Source organism: Pollachius pollachius, assembly GCF_949987615.1.
Source record: "Pollachius pollachius genome assembly, chromosome: 6".
Taxonomy (NCBI): domain Eukaryota; kingdom Metazoa; phylum Chordata; class Actinopteri; order Gadiformes; family Gadidae; genus Pollachius; species Pollachius pollachius.
Genome location: NC_136939.1, coordinates 23,214,894 through 23,232,434, shown reverse-complemented (window position 1 = coordinate 23,232,434; position 17,541 = coordinate 23,214,894). Strand labels below are relative to the sequence as shown.

The following is a 17,541-nucleotide window of genomic DNA, read 5'->3' as shown; positions in this document are numbered from 1 at the left end:
AGACAGACCCAGAAAGGCAGATAGACAGACAGACAGACGGACAGATGGACGTGGCTCTTAAAGTGCCTTTGGGTATTCAAAATGACGATAACGTGTGATGGAGGTTGACTATACAGGAGCTGCAGGGAGAAAAGAAAAAAACTGTCAACCATCAATCACAAACAAAATAAGCAGCAATGTGCACTTTTGGTTTGCAAAAAAATACAATATCGATATAGCCGATAAGAAAACCATATCAGATATTCATTAACATTAACTCACACTACACCTGTGCCTGGGAGGGTGTTATTAACTGGTTGATTCTGGACAAATTTACTGTGAAAGTGTCATATCACACAGTTATCACGGTTTGAATGATAGTTAAGTTTTGAAACGGTAGCCTAATATTAACTGTCAGGAATTCTAACATGGTTTACCTTTAAATTTGAAGGACCGCACGGAAGATCAGAAGTAGGGAGGGGTTTGTTGTAGTACTTATTTTAGCGGGTTTTTCTTTATCTCTATGGCGGACTTTTGCCAGTATAAGACTGGGAAAGCACCATGAGAGCATAATAAATTGTTCAAAGACAGCACCTGACTTGTTTTCTACACAACTTAACACAGCAAAGTAAAACCCAAAACAGTTAACTTCAAAAGCGATCCACAGTGACAAAATGAAATGACAACGTCTAGATGAGCTCACACAATTAATTTACTCACACATTATTATAGTCATAATTATGATATCTGCTTTATGCTCTACGCTACAATTCATTGGATATAACGTTAATGCTGTATTGTGTTAGTTTATATTGAACATTAGCCGTTCAGCTGAGCAAGCTAGCAAGGTTATGTTAATTTCCCTTTTCCATTTATGCTGACCAATGGTGACTCACTGGTGGGGATTTAATCTTCGCCCTAATATTTAAACTATGCAAGTAATTTATCACATTAAACAAAACATACAGCAGACGTATAGTTATACAACTTGCCTTAATAGGAGTTTGGGAGCGAAAGAGCGAAACTCCCGCTAGCCTCGTGCCCACTGCACCGTCAGTCAAAGGACGTCGGAAGGCGTGGCTGGCGGACGGGTGAGCTTTCCAGGGTCGTCAGAGCCCGAGTAGTGTCACAGTGCTTACATGTGCATACGCGATCTGATTGGATGACGGATCCGTCTCTGCCGAAAAAGTTGAACAATTTTCAACTTTTTGACGGCGCCGAAGGCTCCAAACGAAGCGCACGGATCCACAATGCATTGCGCGTCCGTCCCCATTCAAAGTCAATGGGGATCAGTCAACGGACGGATGCAGTGGGCACGAGGCGTCAAACTGACGGCAGTGCTTACCACCAGATAGATTGCGTCTTCACTATGGCAACGGCAGAGAACGCTTTCTACTGGAACCGGCACGGAAGCGGTACTGCAATCCCCACTGGAAGCGGCACGGACACTTCCGACTGATGGCTCAAGACGTGCGTAATTATAATATATATACGGGAGGTATTCTAGTCCGCTCAGCTATGAGCCAGAGAGCTAACGTTATGCATTGTACATATTTATAATTCGAACTTCGTCCCAGCCTGTATACCACAGATACTCTAGGGCAGGGCCGCTGCTGGCCGTTTCGGTGCCCTACGCGAGGGGGGGAAGGGGGGTGGGGGGAAGGGGAGCCTCTTTTTATATATTAGGTAAAAACATATAATTGCCGAAATTGAGTGATAGGTTATGCAATTAAGAAAAAACAACGGTGGGCCTCTTCATAACTAATTTATATATTTTTTTATTCAATAATGTAATAATTAGTTTAATTTTTTTATTTTTTTTACAAACCATAATTTTTGGTGCCCCCCCAGGTACTTGGTGCCCTACGCACTCTGCGTACTCTGCGTATAGGGAGCGGCGGGCTTGCTCTAGGGTCTACAGCATAAACCGCGTTATCTGATTACAGTTTAATTCATTTTTCACAATTTGCCAGCTCTCGTTTTGAAAACCGAATCACCGCCCCATTCGTTTCAATGGGAATCGCGACGGTTTATACTTTCAACATAAAGTGTACACATTTATAATTTGAAATTCGTCCCAGTCTTTATACCACAGATACTATAGGGTCTATAGCATATAACCGCGTTTTCTGATTACAGTTTAATGCATTTTTCACAATTTACCAGCTCTCGTTTTGAAGGCTGAACAGACAATTTGACTGGAACTACTTAGCAGGTGTCCTTATACCAGGAGTTAATGCACACCCTGCAGCCAATCAGCATACGAGTATTCCCCCCCACCGTGGTATAAACAATATTATTCACGAGTTATAATCAACCCTTACACATCAATATTAATTATAACCCATTAAATACGGTATGATTTATAGATGTCGTGGCAACGTCCACTCGCGACACTGGACTTGCGAGGCATCGACGCAGACTTTCATTCACATAGCCTGCAAATAAACAAGACAATAAATGACTAGATAAAATAAAAATTAAGACATAGGCCTACAATTCTAAAAAGAAGAGATTAAGCAGCTACCTTTTTTTCCGTCGCGGTTTGCCTACAGAGCAGCGCACCTGCATTAACTATATCTGTGAATTGTCACAATTTCTCAGAATCAAAGGTGAGAGTAGAAACGGGTGGCCAAAAGCTGTCATATTGTTAGTTATCACAGACAATTTTTCTGTGTTTGTGTTGAAAAATCTTGAAACAAATGAGATAAATAAACAATAAATTATCTGTAGGCCTACGGAGCTCCATAAGGGACATTAGGGAGAACGCTCCCGGACAGAACATTAGTTTGAAAGTCGTGCTTAGTGACACGAAAAATACTGCCAATTGAAATACATGAGTTTGAAATTTGTGATTTTTGGCACGAAATAATTGAAATTACGTTTCCCAGATCACGATGGAATAGATTAAATGTCATGACAGTGTCACGTATTTCCGTGAGACTGGGTTGGATAGACAGCTGTCTCCATAGTCATGCAATAACCCATTGGTTAAGCCTGAAGTTGTAGGCCTGCTGGGCCAATCCTCTCCCAAGTCTAAAGAAGCGGGGGCGGGTAGCTAAATGCTATTAAAGGGGCTTGCTCAGAATGGTTTTCTTTAAAATAATATTTATTCATATTATTTCATTGCATTCAATAGCTCAGTGCATGTCGAATTTGAGTTTGGAGTTTTCTCTTACTTTTCTTCCTTCAAAAGTGTTATGGCTCCCACTTTATAAAAGGGTGATACGCATGTCAAACAGAATGTTTAAATTCTCATTAGATCAAAACAATGAAGTTAAGGAAAATCACAGGTCAAATTTATTTAGGGGAAATTCCATGCTTGTTTGGTTCTATTCCCATTTAAGGTATCATCAAATGTCATATTAATAATGTAAAATAAAATATGTTAAATACAATATATGCAAGTGAGAAGTGCATTACTAAGAAACATGTTTCTTTTTGGTATCCAAATAGTTTTTATTTAAAAAAATCTTTAACTTGAACTATTTGATTAAAACCAGTTATTTTGGTCAAGACAATGTACTGTATCTTACATATTGCTACAATTCAAAATCCTTACATTATTAATGCTACTAGTACTATTGTATTCTCACATTTGAAAGGTTCTATAAAACACTGTATACTGTCCGTTCAGACTCGATCCTCAAGGTGTTCCTCATGGATGCTGATGGTACTGTCAAACTTTCCTTGAAATAACTTCTGACTGTAACAGCTAGAAGGCCTGAGCATCTCCCACCTGTGATGCCCCCTCACTACAGAAGGAACAGGGTCTGAACGTGAACAATTGAACAATTCAAAAGGCCTGAAGTAAGTGAACCCTTGAGCAGATGTCCTCCTGGCGGTCGGGGTTAACGAGTCATGTACCTGTGCTCCTCCTCGGTCAGCTCTCGTTGGTGATGATCACAGATGTACCGATGTAATGTGGAATCTCGCGTTGCCCTCCCTGGGCGGGGCCTAGGGCGGGGCTTTGACTCTTATTGCTGTAGGACACCACGTCATTACCGTGGCAACCGTAACCGTCTGCAAAATGCCCCAACGCTGTGTAGGGAGGCGCTTTCGCGGCGCTGCTGCGATTGCTGAAGACTTGGTGAAGGTTCAAAGACATGTACGGTGGCTGGGCGGGTCCGCCCATGGCCACGCCCATGCCCATTCCTATCCACATCCTCCTCTCCTCCTTCTCCAGCGCCCCGGCCTCCTGCTCATGGGGGGAGGTCTGCTGGCCGGCGGGGTGGGGGTGGTGTAGGTATCCTTTGTAATGGCAGGACGAGGACGCCTCGGGCGCGGGCAGCCTCCTCCTCTGGTCCAGCAGGAGCTGCCTGGGGAAGGTCTGGCCGTGAAAGGGGCGAGGCTGCTCCCTAATGCCCTTGCTCGGCACCAAGCTGCCGAACAGAGGACACGGCAGTGGAGCGCCTCCCCCCTGGCCCTCACTCTCCCTCCCCGTGGGTTTGTAGCCGTGCTCCGGGCCGAATGCCGCCCGGCCGCCGCCCTTGGTCGCCCTGGCGCAGGGGTGGAGTGTGTCGGCGCCCGCGATGGGCCTTCTCCTGACCGGCGACCGACTGGGCTCTGCCTTCAGCAGGCCGTCCCGGTGCTGCAGGGCCGCGCAGCTCGGCAGCAGCTGGTGGGCCCCGGCCGGCTCGGGGTCGGTCCAGTAAGGAGGCGCCTCGGGATCTGAGGAGGGAGACGGCAACAGCCAATGGGTTTTTGACAGAGACCAGGGAGGGGCGATAGGTGCTTTCCCCAGAGCGGTCTTCTTGTGACTAGTCTAACAAAACAGACTCTAGGTTCACAGGGGTCTGGCCTTCGTCAGACTTTCTCTGTATTTTAAGGAAACAGGAAACAAGGGGTTACGCGCAGCATTTGGACTCTGGCCGAGGCACTGCGCCTTCTCCCCGAGATGTTCTGCTATATTTTGGTAGGACTGCTGGATCTGAGATTATCGCGTGGAGTGTTTTGCCTTGTGCTACCTGCCCTTTGTGTTGACCTCCCTGTCTCCCTGGGGAGGGAGCTAGGTAAGCTAGGGGTAATCTGTGCGTAGCACACACGAGTAGAAAACCCTTGTCTAGAGACATGAGGTAAGCGGTGGACACCACCTGTGTGTACATTTTGTTTTACTGTTGCTGGCTAGGCTAGCCTGGGTTTTGGTTCTTTTCCTTCTCAGGAGCTCAGATCTCTGGTGTTCTCTCCATAGGTCCCCTTACCATTCCCTTTGTGTTTCTACAGCAATAAATATACTTTTACTTTTCAGTTGTGTCTCTTCAATGTCTTCCACCTCTGGTTGTCGTGTTAGTTACTTTACCCCTTGGATCTATTCAAAGGAGCGTAACATACGGTCACATACATTTGATATACTTTAGTCAAATCAATGACAATCCATAACTCGACAAAATGCTCATCTTAAACCAACGTATGATTGCATACATTTGACGTTTTGTATATTAGTATTTGTTGGCCCGGTAGCCTAGGGCCTCACCGTGGGGGCTGTTGAGGCTGTGGTGGACTCCGCGGCCCCCCTCTCCCTCCTCCAGGTGGGCCGTGGTGGACCCACCAGGTGTGGCGCCGTGCACGCTCTCTTTCCAACCCCCCCCTTGTGGAGAGCAGCTCAGCTTGGCAGGCTGGGGGGAGAAACGATGAACACAGCAGGGTGAGCCGGAAATAAAAGAAGATGTGATTATTGAGGTAAAAGTTTCCTGTTCTAGTGTATTCCTACGTAGAAACATAGCCCTGTAGCACTGCTCTATGCTAACACAAATGCATTTTGAATATAGCCGTCAACTTGTTGGGTAATGAAACCGTGGATACATCACACACCAGTTGCAGAGATTCAAAAGTCTACCTTTACTTTTTGCCCGGGTTGACATGATTGTTGATATATTTTAATCGAAGATGGAAGATATCGACCGAAATGTAATTTTATTTTTGATATCCGAACAGACTTATATAAGTATGTATGCTTCACTAATGTGTGACAGGCTGTTTGTTTTGAACAGAGCTCTTCAAGATGTTTCCTCCAGCGGTCATGGTTCAGATCTGTCAGCATCACTGTTGTTGTAGCCCGTGTACCAACACCACTTGCATGTTATCTACTGTTTTCTAAAAGCTACCTTTTTTTTAAATGTTTCAATGCCTTATTTGGGACATAAAAGGACTTTGTTACAACACTTAACAGAAGGCAGATGAAGCATAGGCTCCAGTCCTGGTTCTGATAAATGAGCTCAGGGACGAGACAAGACCAAGACACAGAGACCTCTGCGTCATTCTTGGGCTCTGCGTGGATTTACACATAGTTTTTTCGAAGCTTATTTTTTCTTCTAAACCGAGTAAGATCAAAGATCACACACGCACGCACGCACGCACGCACGTACACACACACACACACACACACACACACACACACACACACACACACACACACACACACACACACACACAAAGGCTATAGTATGGACTTGGCTTCAGTCATTCAGTTCTTCTTCCAACCTTCCTAGCATCCACATACAGTGTAATGCTGAAAACTCAAAAAAAAAAAAATACAGAATGATGTTATATTATTAAACATTATTGAAATACATTGTTGAGGTGGAAAAACACAAACACAATGATTTCGGTTTAAACTAGTTGAACTAGAACACTGCAGTCCTACCGTGGGGTACGGGGTGGGTTTGACTCTGGTTTTGACCTTCAGCGCTCTGGTCTTCATTTGTTTGTGATGCGGTGGAGGAGGAGAAGCCAGGCTTCTCTTGTAGCTAAGGCCGGACCTGACAGCCGCGTTCTGTTCCTGAGACAGTGGCAGCTCCTGGTGTTCGACGTCACTGAAACATAACGAGCCACATTGTTCTACTTGTACTGGTTGAATGGGATGACGGAGAAGCTTTTTCTTTAGCGCGCTTCATCAATGTGTGATCACTCGCTTTCTACTCATCCGTGTTATGGCAGCGATACCCCAACCCGGTCCCTGGACCCGTTAGAACCGGGCCTTGAAATATTTCCAGAAGAGGTTAAAAAATATATAAATATAAATTATGTCATATTGTTTAACTTAGTCTATACGAGTCATGTTATTTCCTCCAACATATAGACTCCATACACTTATTTGTAGTGGAGAAAGGTAAACATTTTGTGAATTGTTCTGAAAGTTTAATATTAGTATATTCAATTCATACAGTTTTATTGCTGTTGCTTTAATTGTTGTGAATATGACACATACACAGTCAATTCTAATGCCTTAATGTGGGCCCTCCACGGATGCTTCCAAGCTTCCACGGAAAATTCTTTAAACATACACTCATTCAAATCTCCTTGAGAAAATGAAGCTATGGCATGCTCTGACTCACGTGAGGACGTAGTTGATACTGACAATGCAGTGAGGTCTGGAGGAGCGGCTATTGTGGACGATGGTGGCGTAGCTCTGCACCCAGACCCAGCCTCCACGCTTCGACAGCAGCCGGTAGTACTTAGTGGTCACCTGGCCTTTAACCAACACTACGGACATACCAAAAGACAGCAGCCGGTACTACTTAGGGATCACCTGGCCTTTAACCAACACTACGGACATACCAAAAGACAGCAGCCGGTAGTACTTAGGGATCACCTGGCCTTTTATCAACACTACGGACATACCAAAAGACAGCAGCCGGTAGTACTTAGGGATCACCTGGCCCTTTACTAACACTACGGACATTTGGAAAGACAGAAAAGGACACTAAATAAATAATAAAAGATACAACAGAGGCACCTATGTTAGCAATTTCACACATCATTAATCAAACTTAAAGCTTGTTTAATGATGTGTTGTACTTTATTGTACTCAAAGGGGAATATTGCACATTTGCTTATTCATTGATTTGTTGGTATATATGCAGCATATGTGATGATTGATATTGAATTAAATCAAAATATAATTAATACGTCTAATAGAGCTGTGCATGCTTACACAAACATATCCTTATCTTATTTTCAGTCATGATGTTTATTACACACACACACACACACACACACACACACACACACACACACACACACAGCCTCTTGTGAGAGGCACTGGTCCACTTACGGAGGTGGTGAGCGGAGCGGAGCTGGAAGACGTCACAGCCGTGGACGTGGTGGTAGAGAGTCTTCTCGATGAGGTCCTGGGGCTCGTATCCCGTCAACTCAGCCACCCTGTCTCAGCATCAGGACAAACATCACACGTTACAGTCGGAAGATTCGATTTTCATATCATCTAAGCCAAAAAGATGAAATAATAAATTGAGGCTATTAGATACCCTGATATTCACAGCTGATACCTTCCTGTATCATCAATCAATCCATCTGCCCAACACGTTATTCAATGGTAAATGGACTGCAATTCTGTAGTGCCTCTCATTCACACACATTCACACACCGACGGCGATGTCGACCATGCAAGGCAGCAGCCAGCTCCTGGGCAGTAGGCAGGGTTTGGTCTGTGGCTCAGGAACACCTCGGCACACAGCCACCTCTCCTCTCCTCTTTGCCACCAGTGCTCCTTTTCACACCTGGAGTCTAGGAAGATGAGCTTGAGGTCCAGACTGGCCCGGAACATGAACATGTTGCTGTGGAGCTTGATCTCCGTGATGCCGCTGGGGGGCAGCGAGTTCCCCACAGCGACGAGGCCGACAATCTGATACCAGGCGTCGTAGAGCGGCACATCCATCATGTACTGCCGCAGCTTCAGATAGCCGCTGCAGTGGATCACCTGACCAACGGCAACAAGAAAGGTCCATTTCTTTAGCTCTTCTAAACCTGCCTTGTTCTGTTGATGAATTTAGAAATGTAATTAAATAAGAGGTTTTCTCCAATAACCTCCCACTCCTCTCATCAGATCAGATCCAGCTTTTTCTAAGCTCATTCTACGTGCCGCAAATCCCCCCTTAACAGCACCTTGGAGGATTGGAATCCCCTTTCCTGCTAAAGGGATTTGCACTCCTAAGTCTCCAGGCCGTCATCCAGCCCTGCCCGCCAGTCTTTGTCGTGTTCTCACATAACTCAGCTCTCTGGTGTCTCTCTTCAGCCTCTCTTCTGTCACATCTCTGCTCCCAACCCCCCCCCCCCACAACCACCAGAGCCTGTCTGATGTGTACATCAGGACTGTAGTGGTTCCTCTGAGCTGTTTCAGTGAGGGCGCCGCCTACCTTAAATCCTCCACATGTTAATCCAGCGTTGCGCTTCGCCAGCACACACTTCATCCTCAGGAAGAAAGACCGCTCAATCTCATACTCTGTGCACACAAAAAGACGTAGAAGGAGAGTATTATACAGAAACAATTATATGACACACTTGAGGTTTGATATGAGTGACATTTCTGCAGTTCATTTAGGCAGCAGGAATAAGTGTACGGTATGTGCGTTCCATTGAGCATGTGCATCTGAGCATGTCCCAAATGTTGCATTGTGCTGAGCTTGCTGGAACAAGTACAGTTTGCAGTAATAGTAAACATCTATTAGTTATTCAAGCAGTATTTGGACTAGCCATTTCAGATTCGCTGCCGCTTCAAATATTGACAAAATGCATATAGAATAGGATGACTCAGGATAAATAATAAAAGAGGTTACTTCAGAAGATGCCGTCTTGTCACTTGCCAGTAAAAAGTTCTTTTTTTTAGTACTAGTGGTCAATGAGAGGTACGCTTTTGGGGACCATTTCTGCACACGGCCCCAACAAACATCAACAAACACCAACCAACACCAACATGGGCCCAGTGCTCCCAGTGCTCTCGGCTGTGGGATTAGGTTTCTCCCTGGCGAACGCGTTGAATTGGCGCTAGCCCGCTAGCCAACATTCTATCGCTGGCTGTTTGTTGGGCCAGTGTGCAAGCACTCTGCTTCCCTCTTGACAAAGGCTATACTATGGCAGATGTTTTTTTTTGGGGGGAATCTGCAGGATTAACTTGTTTTGTTGACTTTGTACATAGCAAGCGATGGGGAGAATGATATTTAAGGAAAACATTGATCTGAATGGGGGAATTCTAGAAGCAGGGGTCTGGACCTTGGGAGAGGTGGCAGTGGGGGGCTTTCTGAGCACTGAGGACGGCAGTCATCTCATCATGGTCCGCTGGGTGGATGTACTCGAAAATACTGTTTCCTGTTAGCTCTACCTGGAACACACACAATTACACCGCACACCCTTCACTACTGTACATACTGTACGTTTGGATCTCCAGAATTACAGGTTAATGCCTCAGGCAAATTGTTTGGTAATCTGTGGAAAAACTATCCGGGAGATATTTGTTCTTTGTTTGATAATTTGAAATACGATGTGACGAAGATAATGTCCTCTCTTTGTATATCTTCATCATACTATAATTAAGGAAGCAACTTTAGGCATAGAAATATCTCGCTTGATTTATGTTGTTTTTTTTGCAAGTCAGACAAATATCTTTTTTAGACTCAGGACATAAACCGCTGCAGTGTTACAGACATAAGTAGAAATCTTACCTGGGACAGGCCAAGATGGACGGATGCCGTTTCAGAGATGTACATAATCTTTCCGTCAGGAGCAACGACGAAAACAAATCCATCGAGGGTCTGCAGAAAGTATAAAGTAAGTTGTTATTTAATTATAACGGCCTATTGTACGCCTTTGCATGAATTGCATGTGAATTCAAACTTCATTATTACGTGATGGACTAATCTCCAAGACTTGATGCTGAGTCAAGGTGATGATCCAGTGTACTAACCCTAGGGCTAACCCTACCCTAGCCGTAACCCTAACCCTAGGGCTAACCCTACCCCTAACCTTGACAAAGGTCTGATTCAGACCAAAGTACATTATAGGTTTAACTGTCCACACTTTACACTTTCCCAACAGTGTACATGGGAGATTCTATATGATATAATTTAGGATAATTTTTATAGGATATTATAATACATAATATTGTATTTTATTTATTCTGCCCATTATGACAACAGAAACCTCATGTTGAGACTGGGTCTTTACATCACCGCTACCGTCCAGGTCCTCTGTCAGCTGGGGACATTGCCTTCATATGCAGTGCATATGGGTGGAGAGATGAGGCCGTTGAGGTAGAGAAGACACTATTTCAAACGGCTATGTCCCAGTAAGCCTAGCCACTGAAATCACCTCCCATTAAATAGCAGTCCCAACTGAGTGCTGTACTGTCGTTTGGTCAGAGTCTTTCCATCTTGCAACTGTGGAACATAAGCTTTTCTACAGCTTAGCTCCTCGGAACAACCTGTGGCAAGAAGGACCCTAGAACAACAATTTGGTTTGGGAAAAATTGCCTGACTAGAAGTCAAAGAATATCTGACAAGCAGTCCAGTCTGTTGGACGCTAACCCAATAGTGAACAATTTCTCGTTCATATTATAGTCATAATCGTTATCATCAGCTAACATAAATATTTTTGTTAGAATAGCATAGCAACGCACATCTGTGTGAACAGGGTAAAGCAAACTGTACATTTGAATGTTTATGCTGCATAGGACTTGTTTGTGTGGTTGCTCTGACCTGCAGGAGATGGGAGCCCAGTTCTTTGGCCATGTTGTCCAGATGGCTCCCTCGTGAAGCCTGGCCCCAGGCGTCACCCAGACCTAGACAGGAGAGCAAGACGTCTCATCCCCCAACACTGCTGGAGTGTATAAGGGTACCCAGCCCATGCATTAACTTATAATAACCGTTCACACAGCCTGTACTATCCTGTAGTATATTCATGAGCGGAAACACCTTATGACCCGATATCCTAGATATACCTTTGAATTGCTTCTCAATTATAAATTAACCTTCAAAACCTGTAAAACAACTTCACCTTAAGAAATAGAAACAAGTATATGAGTATATATTTACAAGAGTATATTTATAATTTATTTATTTTTAAGCGTGATTCAGTCCGCTTTATTCCATGGGTTGAATATTTTTTTGATGAAATGATTGATGATCAGGGCAATCAGATTTAAATGATCATTTCGATTTAACAATCTAGTAACTATTTTTGCTACTTTACTTTCAATAATATAAAACTACAGGGATATAGACAAGAAGTAGGTATACAAAAAGTTGTATTTGAAATAATCAGCTTCTGCCAAACCAATACAAAACATACACGCTAAAGGATTGCAGGCCCGCACAAGGACGATGATAAACGTGTCTAAACAAGTGGATTAATCCTCACACCCTAACCCTAACCCCTCAAGGTTGTCAGCACTACTTCTGTTGTCATTGCAGAAGTACAAAGAATATACTACTTTTTTCTTCTTATAGTGCTGCCTAATCGCTTGATATGTTGTATGTGTCCATTGTTAGCGCAAGAGGTAGAGCGGGTTTTCTTTTAACCAGAAGGTTGCTAGTTCGGTCCACGGCTCCTCCTAGCTGAGTGTTGAAGTGTCCCTGAGCAAGACGCCTCACCCTGACTACTCCCGACGAGCTGTCTGTCACCTTGAGGGCTCGACTCCTCCTTCGGTGTGTGAATGTTCATATGAATCGTTATCAGTCGTGGATAAAATCATCTGCAATATATACATACTGTTTATATAGATAGATTATTATTTCTCCAAGTGCGATTAAAATATGTCATTCCCATCGAATAGGAATCCGATGTTTCCCTCAATATAGGCTAGTCTTGTTGGCCTCGTTTCTGGGTTTCAGTCTGCCGCCTGTTTGAGCAAGTTGCCTCCCCCCTAATTTCTCTAATGACTTGTCTGTTTGGATGAAGGCCTCTCTTCCTAATTGACTAATTAGTTACCGCAGTAATTACGGTAGTGGCGGCGCAGCGCTTATTGCTCTGAGGCGCTGCTGTGTCCATCGCTAGAATGTCACGCAGATAAGGCCTGGCCTACACTAATCAATAGGATAATATCACTACACAACATCCAAATAGGGCACTTTGCCAATATTGTAAAGCTGCTTTCACCCCGCCGCGCGGCAACTCGCCGCCTCCATTAATTTCAATGAGGGAAGGGCGGCAGAGGGGAGGCGGTTACAAAAGTGTCTGTAGACCAGATAGCGGTTGCCGCCCACGTGAACGCGTGGGCGGCAACCGCAGATTTTGCCCTACCGCTCAGCGATCCCCGTGTTGAAACGTTCGGCGGCGGCAGCAACAGCGTTTTAAAAACCCCTGGCCCTTCGCACCGCCGCGCTGAGCGAGGCGGCTATCAGGGCGGTTGCCGCGCGGCGGTGTGCAATCACTTTTTTCACTAACAAACTCGATTAACGCAAATAATTCACTGCATGATATTATGATTATGAAATTGCATCATTGCCTCCAAACATTTCTCGAGGGAAATGTAAATAAATATGAAAAAAAAAGATCCAATGACCAAAATAAAAACAGATTATAAAACATAGAGGCCTTGAATATAATAGGACAATGAGGATGAACATAAGCAGTTTATAAACTTCCTATAAGAGTTCCTAAATAGTTTTTCATATTCATCCAACGTATGAATATGATGAGTTATTGCCCCTTAGGTAGGAACTGTCTTGATCTGTGGCTTACATTGTATACTTTACGCAAACAACAGGCTGAGGTGAGCGCAGGCCCCTCTGACCGGGACTCGAACCCATGCAGACAGTCTCTAAACGCTGCCATCTGCAATATCAAACTGAAACACATATGCTGACGGGTAGGCTGCAGATAGAGCAGGGGGATGGACTGTTAGACTAACAGAAGCAGGAGTCGCCCATGCGTATCCATTTGGTGATGGTCTTCGACTTTGCGACGCATCCGATCTGGATGAATTGTAAATGCAGTAATTTTATCAGTACAGTTAGGCCTGTGAATCCACGTTGCATCTGCAAGTCGATGTAATGTCATTTAATTTCATCCACAACAGCAAACTGCTAATCCCATGCAAGCGTTCTGGTTGTCCCTTTCTAGGACGAAACGTCCACAGACCAACACCGACCACAGCGTTTGATGCAAGCTATAGGCTCCTGAACTAATCCATCCATTTGACTCACATTCTTCTTATGATAGGCCCACCCAACTGTTTTACATAAGTTTTTCTTACTTCTTAATCTATAGGATTTATTAAAAATTTGATTTCAGAGGTTTCCAGGGATTTACAATGAGCCACTCGGCCAAATCAGCCTCTTCAGATAGGCTAGCTGAGATGCCCCGTAATAAAGGGAATTGTCCAGACTCAGAGACCTATCTCCTGTCTTTAACCAAGGCCTGCACTCTGTGATGACCTCTTAGTCTGAGCGGATGGATGACCAAACTGATAACAGGCCTTATGGTGAGAGACATGGATGTTTTTAAGTTTGAATCAATTAGTATCTTATGTGTAACCTATAGTAACTTGTAACCTATAGCAACCTATAGCAACAAAATGTATTTCACCATGCAAGAAGCACAACAAGAAAGATTTTCTTTGAGTTGGTTCAATCCATAGTCCACATTTTTTGTATTGCAGTAGCTAATAACAACATCGGCAGACCGTTTCAGGGTGGCCCCAACATTAAAGGCCTTGTGCTCCTTGACTTTATGAGTAATGACAGACCGTTTCGAGAGCAGGAAGGACCTGTTTGTCTGGCCTTTCACCTGTCCAAGGGCCGGTCCGAGGCTCCACAGCAAGTCATTAATCATCTGGTTGATGTGTTTGGTCATTTGAAATGGACTTAAATCAACACTCAATCATTGGGCTGTAAAACGTGAGCCTTTCAAAGGTAGAGCCAGGGAGATGATTTGACTTAGGCTACATAATCAATCATTAGGCCTGATACTTATGAAATTATCATTAATAATAGTTATAACTAATTATAATAACAATACTATTACTAATCCTACTAATAATAATAATTGATATTGCTACAAAATAACAATAATTATATAATAATATATAATATAATAATCGTATGGTAATAAGATTACTACAATCTTAATTTATATCTTAATTAAGTAATCTTATTTATAATGTGTGTGTAATGCATATTAACATAAGATATTAATCAATCAATACAATATCTGCCATATTGTACAAATTACATCGTAGAATAAACTACGGTAATAAAAGTTTTACAAAGAGCTATATTAATTCATTTCAGGCCTAATCATTTTGAATTAAACGATTTTGTAATGTGCTCTCTCTCCGGTAAAGCCCTGATCGGTTAATGAAAAACGTTTTGCATATTTACTACAACATATTTATTAAATGTCCAGTGAGATTCAATATAATCGCCCTATTTATTTTCCGAACAAATAATAATAATAATAATAATAATAATAATAATAATAATAATAATAATAATAATAATAATAATAATAATAATTTACAAACAAGTATATTAGGCATACAGACATAATTATAATTTTAAAGATACAATATGGCAGATTGTTGATTGATTATTATTTTATGTTATGCATTACACACACATTATAAATAAGATTGCTTAATTAAGATATGACTTAAGATTAATAGCAATTGTATTATTCTAAGATTATTATATTATATATTGTATAATTATTGTTATTTTGTATTAATATAATATCAATTATTATTATAAGTAGTATATTATTATGACAGATATGTTGACCCCATAACGGAGACCCCAGCCCTCTCTGGGCCCTCTCTCAGCCTCCTACCGTCGGGGAACATGGCTCTCCTCCTCAGGTAGGAGGTGGTCTTACCGTCGGGGAACACGGCTCTCATCCTCAGGTAGGAGGTGGTGAGGCGGATGATGCTGGCCTTGTCCAGCTGGGAGGTGATGGCGGAGGGCAGAGGGAGCAGCTTGGCCAGCTCGTAGAACTCCCCGTTCTCCTTCTCCCGGCGCGTCTTCGCGGCGTTCTTCGATTTGTCCTTCATATCTTGAAGACGATCGAGTGATGGAGAGGATCTGTGCTTCTTCACCGGAGGACGGCCTTCAGGTCTTCAATGCCTCACCAGTCCATGTGGCTCTGACCCTATAGGAGGCAGACCCCCAGACCCCCGAACTCAGAGTCCCCCGGGTGAGGCAGCATCGTGAGAGTCCACCTGACCAGCGGAACCGCTCTCTGCGTCTTTATTCGTCCCTATATTTGTTCCTTTATTCGTTCCTTAATTCGTTCCTTTTTTGGTTCCTTTATTCGTTCCTTTTGAGAACACGTGCTCCGGTTTCTGCATTCACGCCTAATCAATTGCCTGATCGATCTAATCCCTTTCTTTTGCACTGATGGTCCGTGTTCCTCGGCATTCGGGTGGGCTTTATTGTCGGCATGAAGTCCGCCTGAAGCGTAACGGGGACGTCCAGGTGCATCAGACACGGAGCATGACGCACAGCGGTCACCGGAGTATGGAATAGCTTCGACGATTTTTAAAAGTTAAAATGATATAGATTCAGCTGTCAGAGACGTTTGCAACAGCAAAATTCCCGTCAACGCTGCAGCTGAACGGCAGCAGCAGCAGCAGCAGAAGAGACGCTGTAAGGAGGGTGTGAAGAGCCTCTGGAGAGGGGAGGGTCTCCTAAAGGCTGAATGTGGCTCCGGACAGCTGAGCCCATAGGCTGGGGAATGCAGCTTTTTTCAGAACACGATGAAACGACGTGTGTGTGTGTGTGTGTGTGTGTGTGTGTGTGTGTGTGTGTGTGTGTGTGTGTGTGTGTGTGTGTGTGTGTGTGTGTGTGTGTGTGTGCGTGCGTGCGTGTGTGTGTGTGTGTGTGTGTGTGTGTGTGTGTGTGTGTGTGTGTGTGGGCATCGCCCTGTGGCTTTTAAGTTGCGTTCCGACGCCTTAATGGTCGGGCCTATCAGCGCAATCCACCACTCAATGGATGAGAAGCCTACACACGGAATTTGTAATTTCCGATATTGAAAATAAAATCGCAATAACTCTCGCGTTGACATGTGACCTTAGGTTGATAAGGTTAAGTTGAAGCGGCTGGCTGTTGTTTAGCTGATAGCTTCAATATTAATGCACATTTTAGGTTATAATGCAGTATTAATCACATAACAATGGCACAGGCTAAAGGTTTGAATTATATTACGTGATAAGATTGGTTAATTCAAAGTGATTTAATGTTGTTAAATTGCATTGTCGGCCTGCGTTGTGTATTGGTCTGCATTATGTTTCTGATGTTAATTAATGTTTCCTCCATTTGAGTGCACGGTAGTTCAATACTACATTATTATATCACAGCCTATCTGTAAGAAACAGCTATTGTTTCCCCACTGTAATAGTTTATCCAAAGTGACTGACTGGGACTTGCTGTGATAAATGTATTATATTGTATATGTATACATATATATATATATATATATATATATATATATATATATATATATATATATATATATATATATATATATATATATATTAAAGGCAGTATGTTAACGTTCACCAGAGTTCTAATTCTAGTCATTTGACTGTATACCTGGATACGAACACCCCTTTTCTATAATTATTTGTCAAAAATGTAATTGTAATTACTGCCAATGTAAGTATAAATCAATGGGAACCAGTGGTCGCTGCTGGTCTTTCAAAGAGGGAAAGCTCATTTTTGGCCTACATCATATAAACTGTCAATTTATCTTCAATTCTGCTCTCTGTTCCTTTTCGAGGAAATGCTCAGTGATCCTGTCATACTGACTGTCTTCTCCAGTGACTTGACCAGTGTC

General features: G+C 43.3%; 1 protein-coding gene across 1 annotated transcript; it reads right to left on the bottom strand.

Moving 5' to 3' along the window:
• Positions 1-3,862: 3,862 nt before the first annotated feature.
• On the bottom strand, positions 3,863-15,757 carry sim2 (SIM bHLH transcription factor 2; the record flags this gene model as incomplete). Its single annotated transcript, XM_079738179.1, has 11 exons — positions 3,863-4,650; positions 5,453-5,594; positions 6,623-6,791; positions 7,314-7,461; positions 8,033-8,139; positions 8,496-8,695; positions 9,132-9,217; positions 9,985-10,093; positions 10,434-10,523; positions 11,466-11,548; positions 15,583-15,757. The coding sequence occupies 11 exons, from the start codon at positions 15,755-15,757 to the stop codon at positions 3,863-3,865; spliced, it is 2,097 nt and encodes a 698-aa protein (XP_079594305.1).
• Between the last annotated feature and the right edge of the window lie 1,784 nt (positions 15,758-17,541).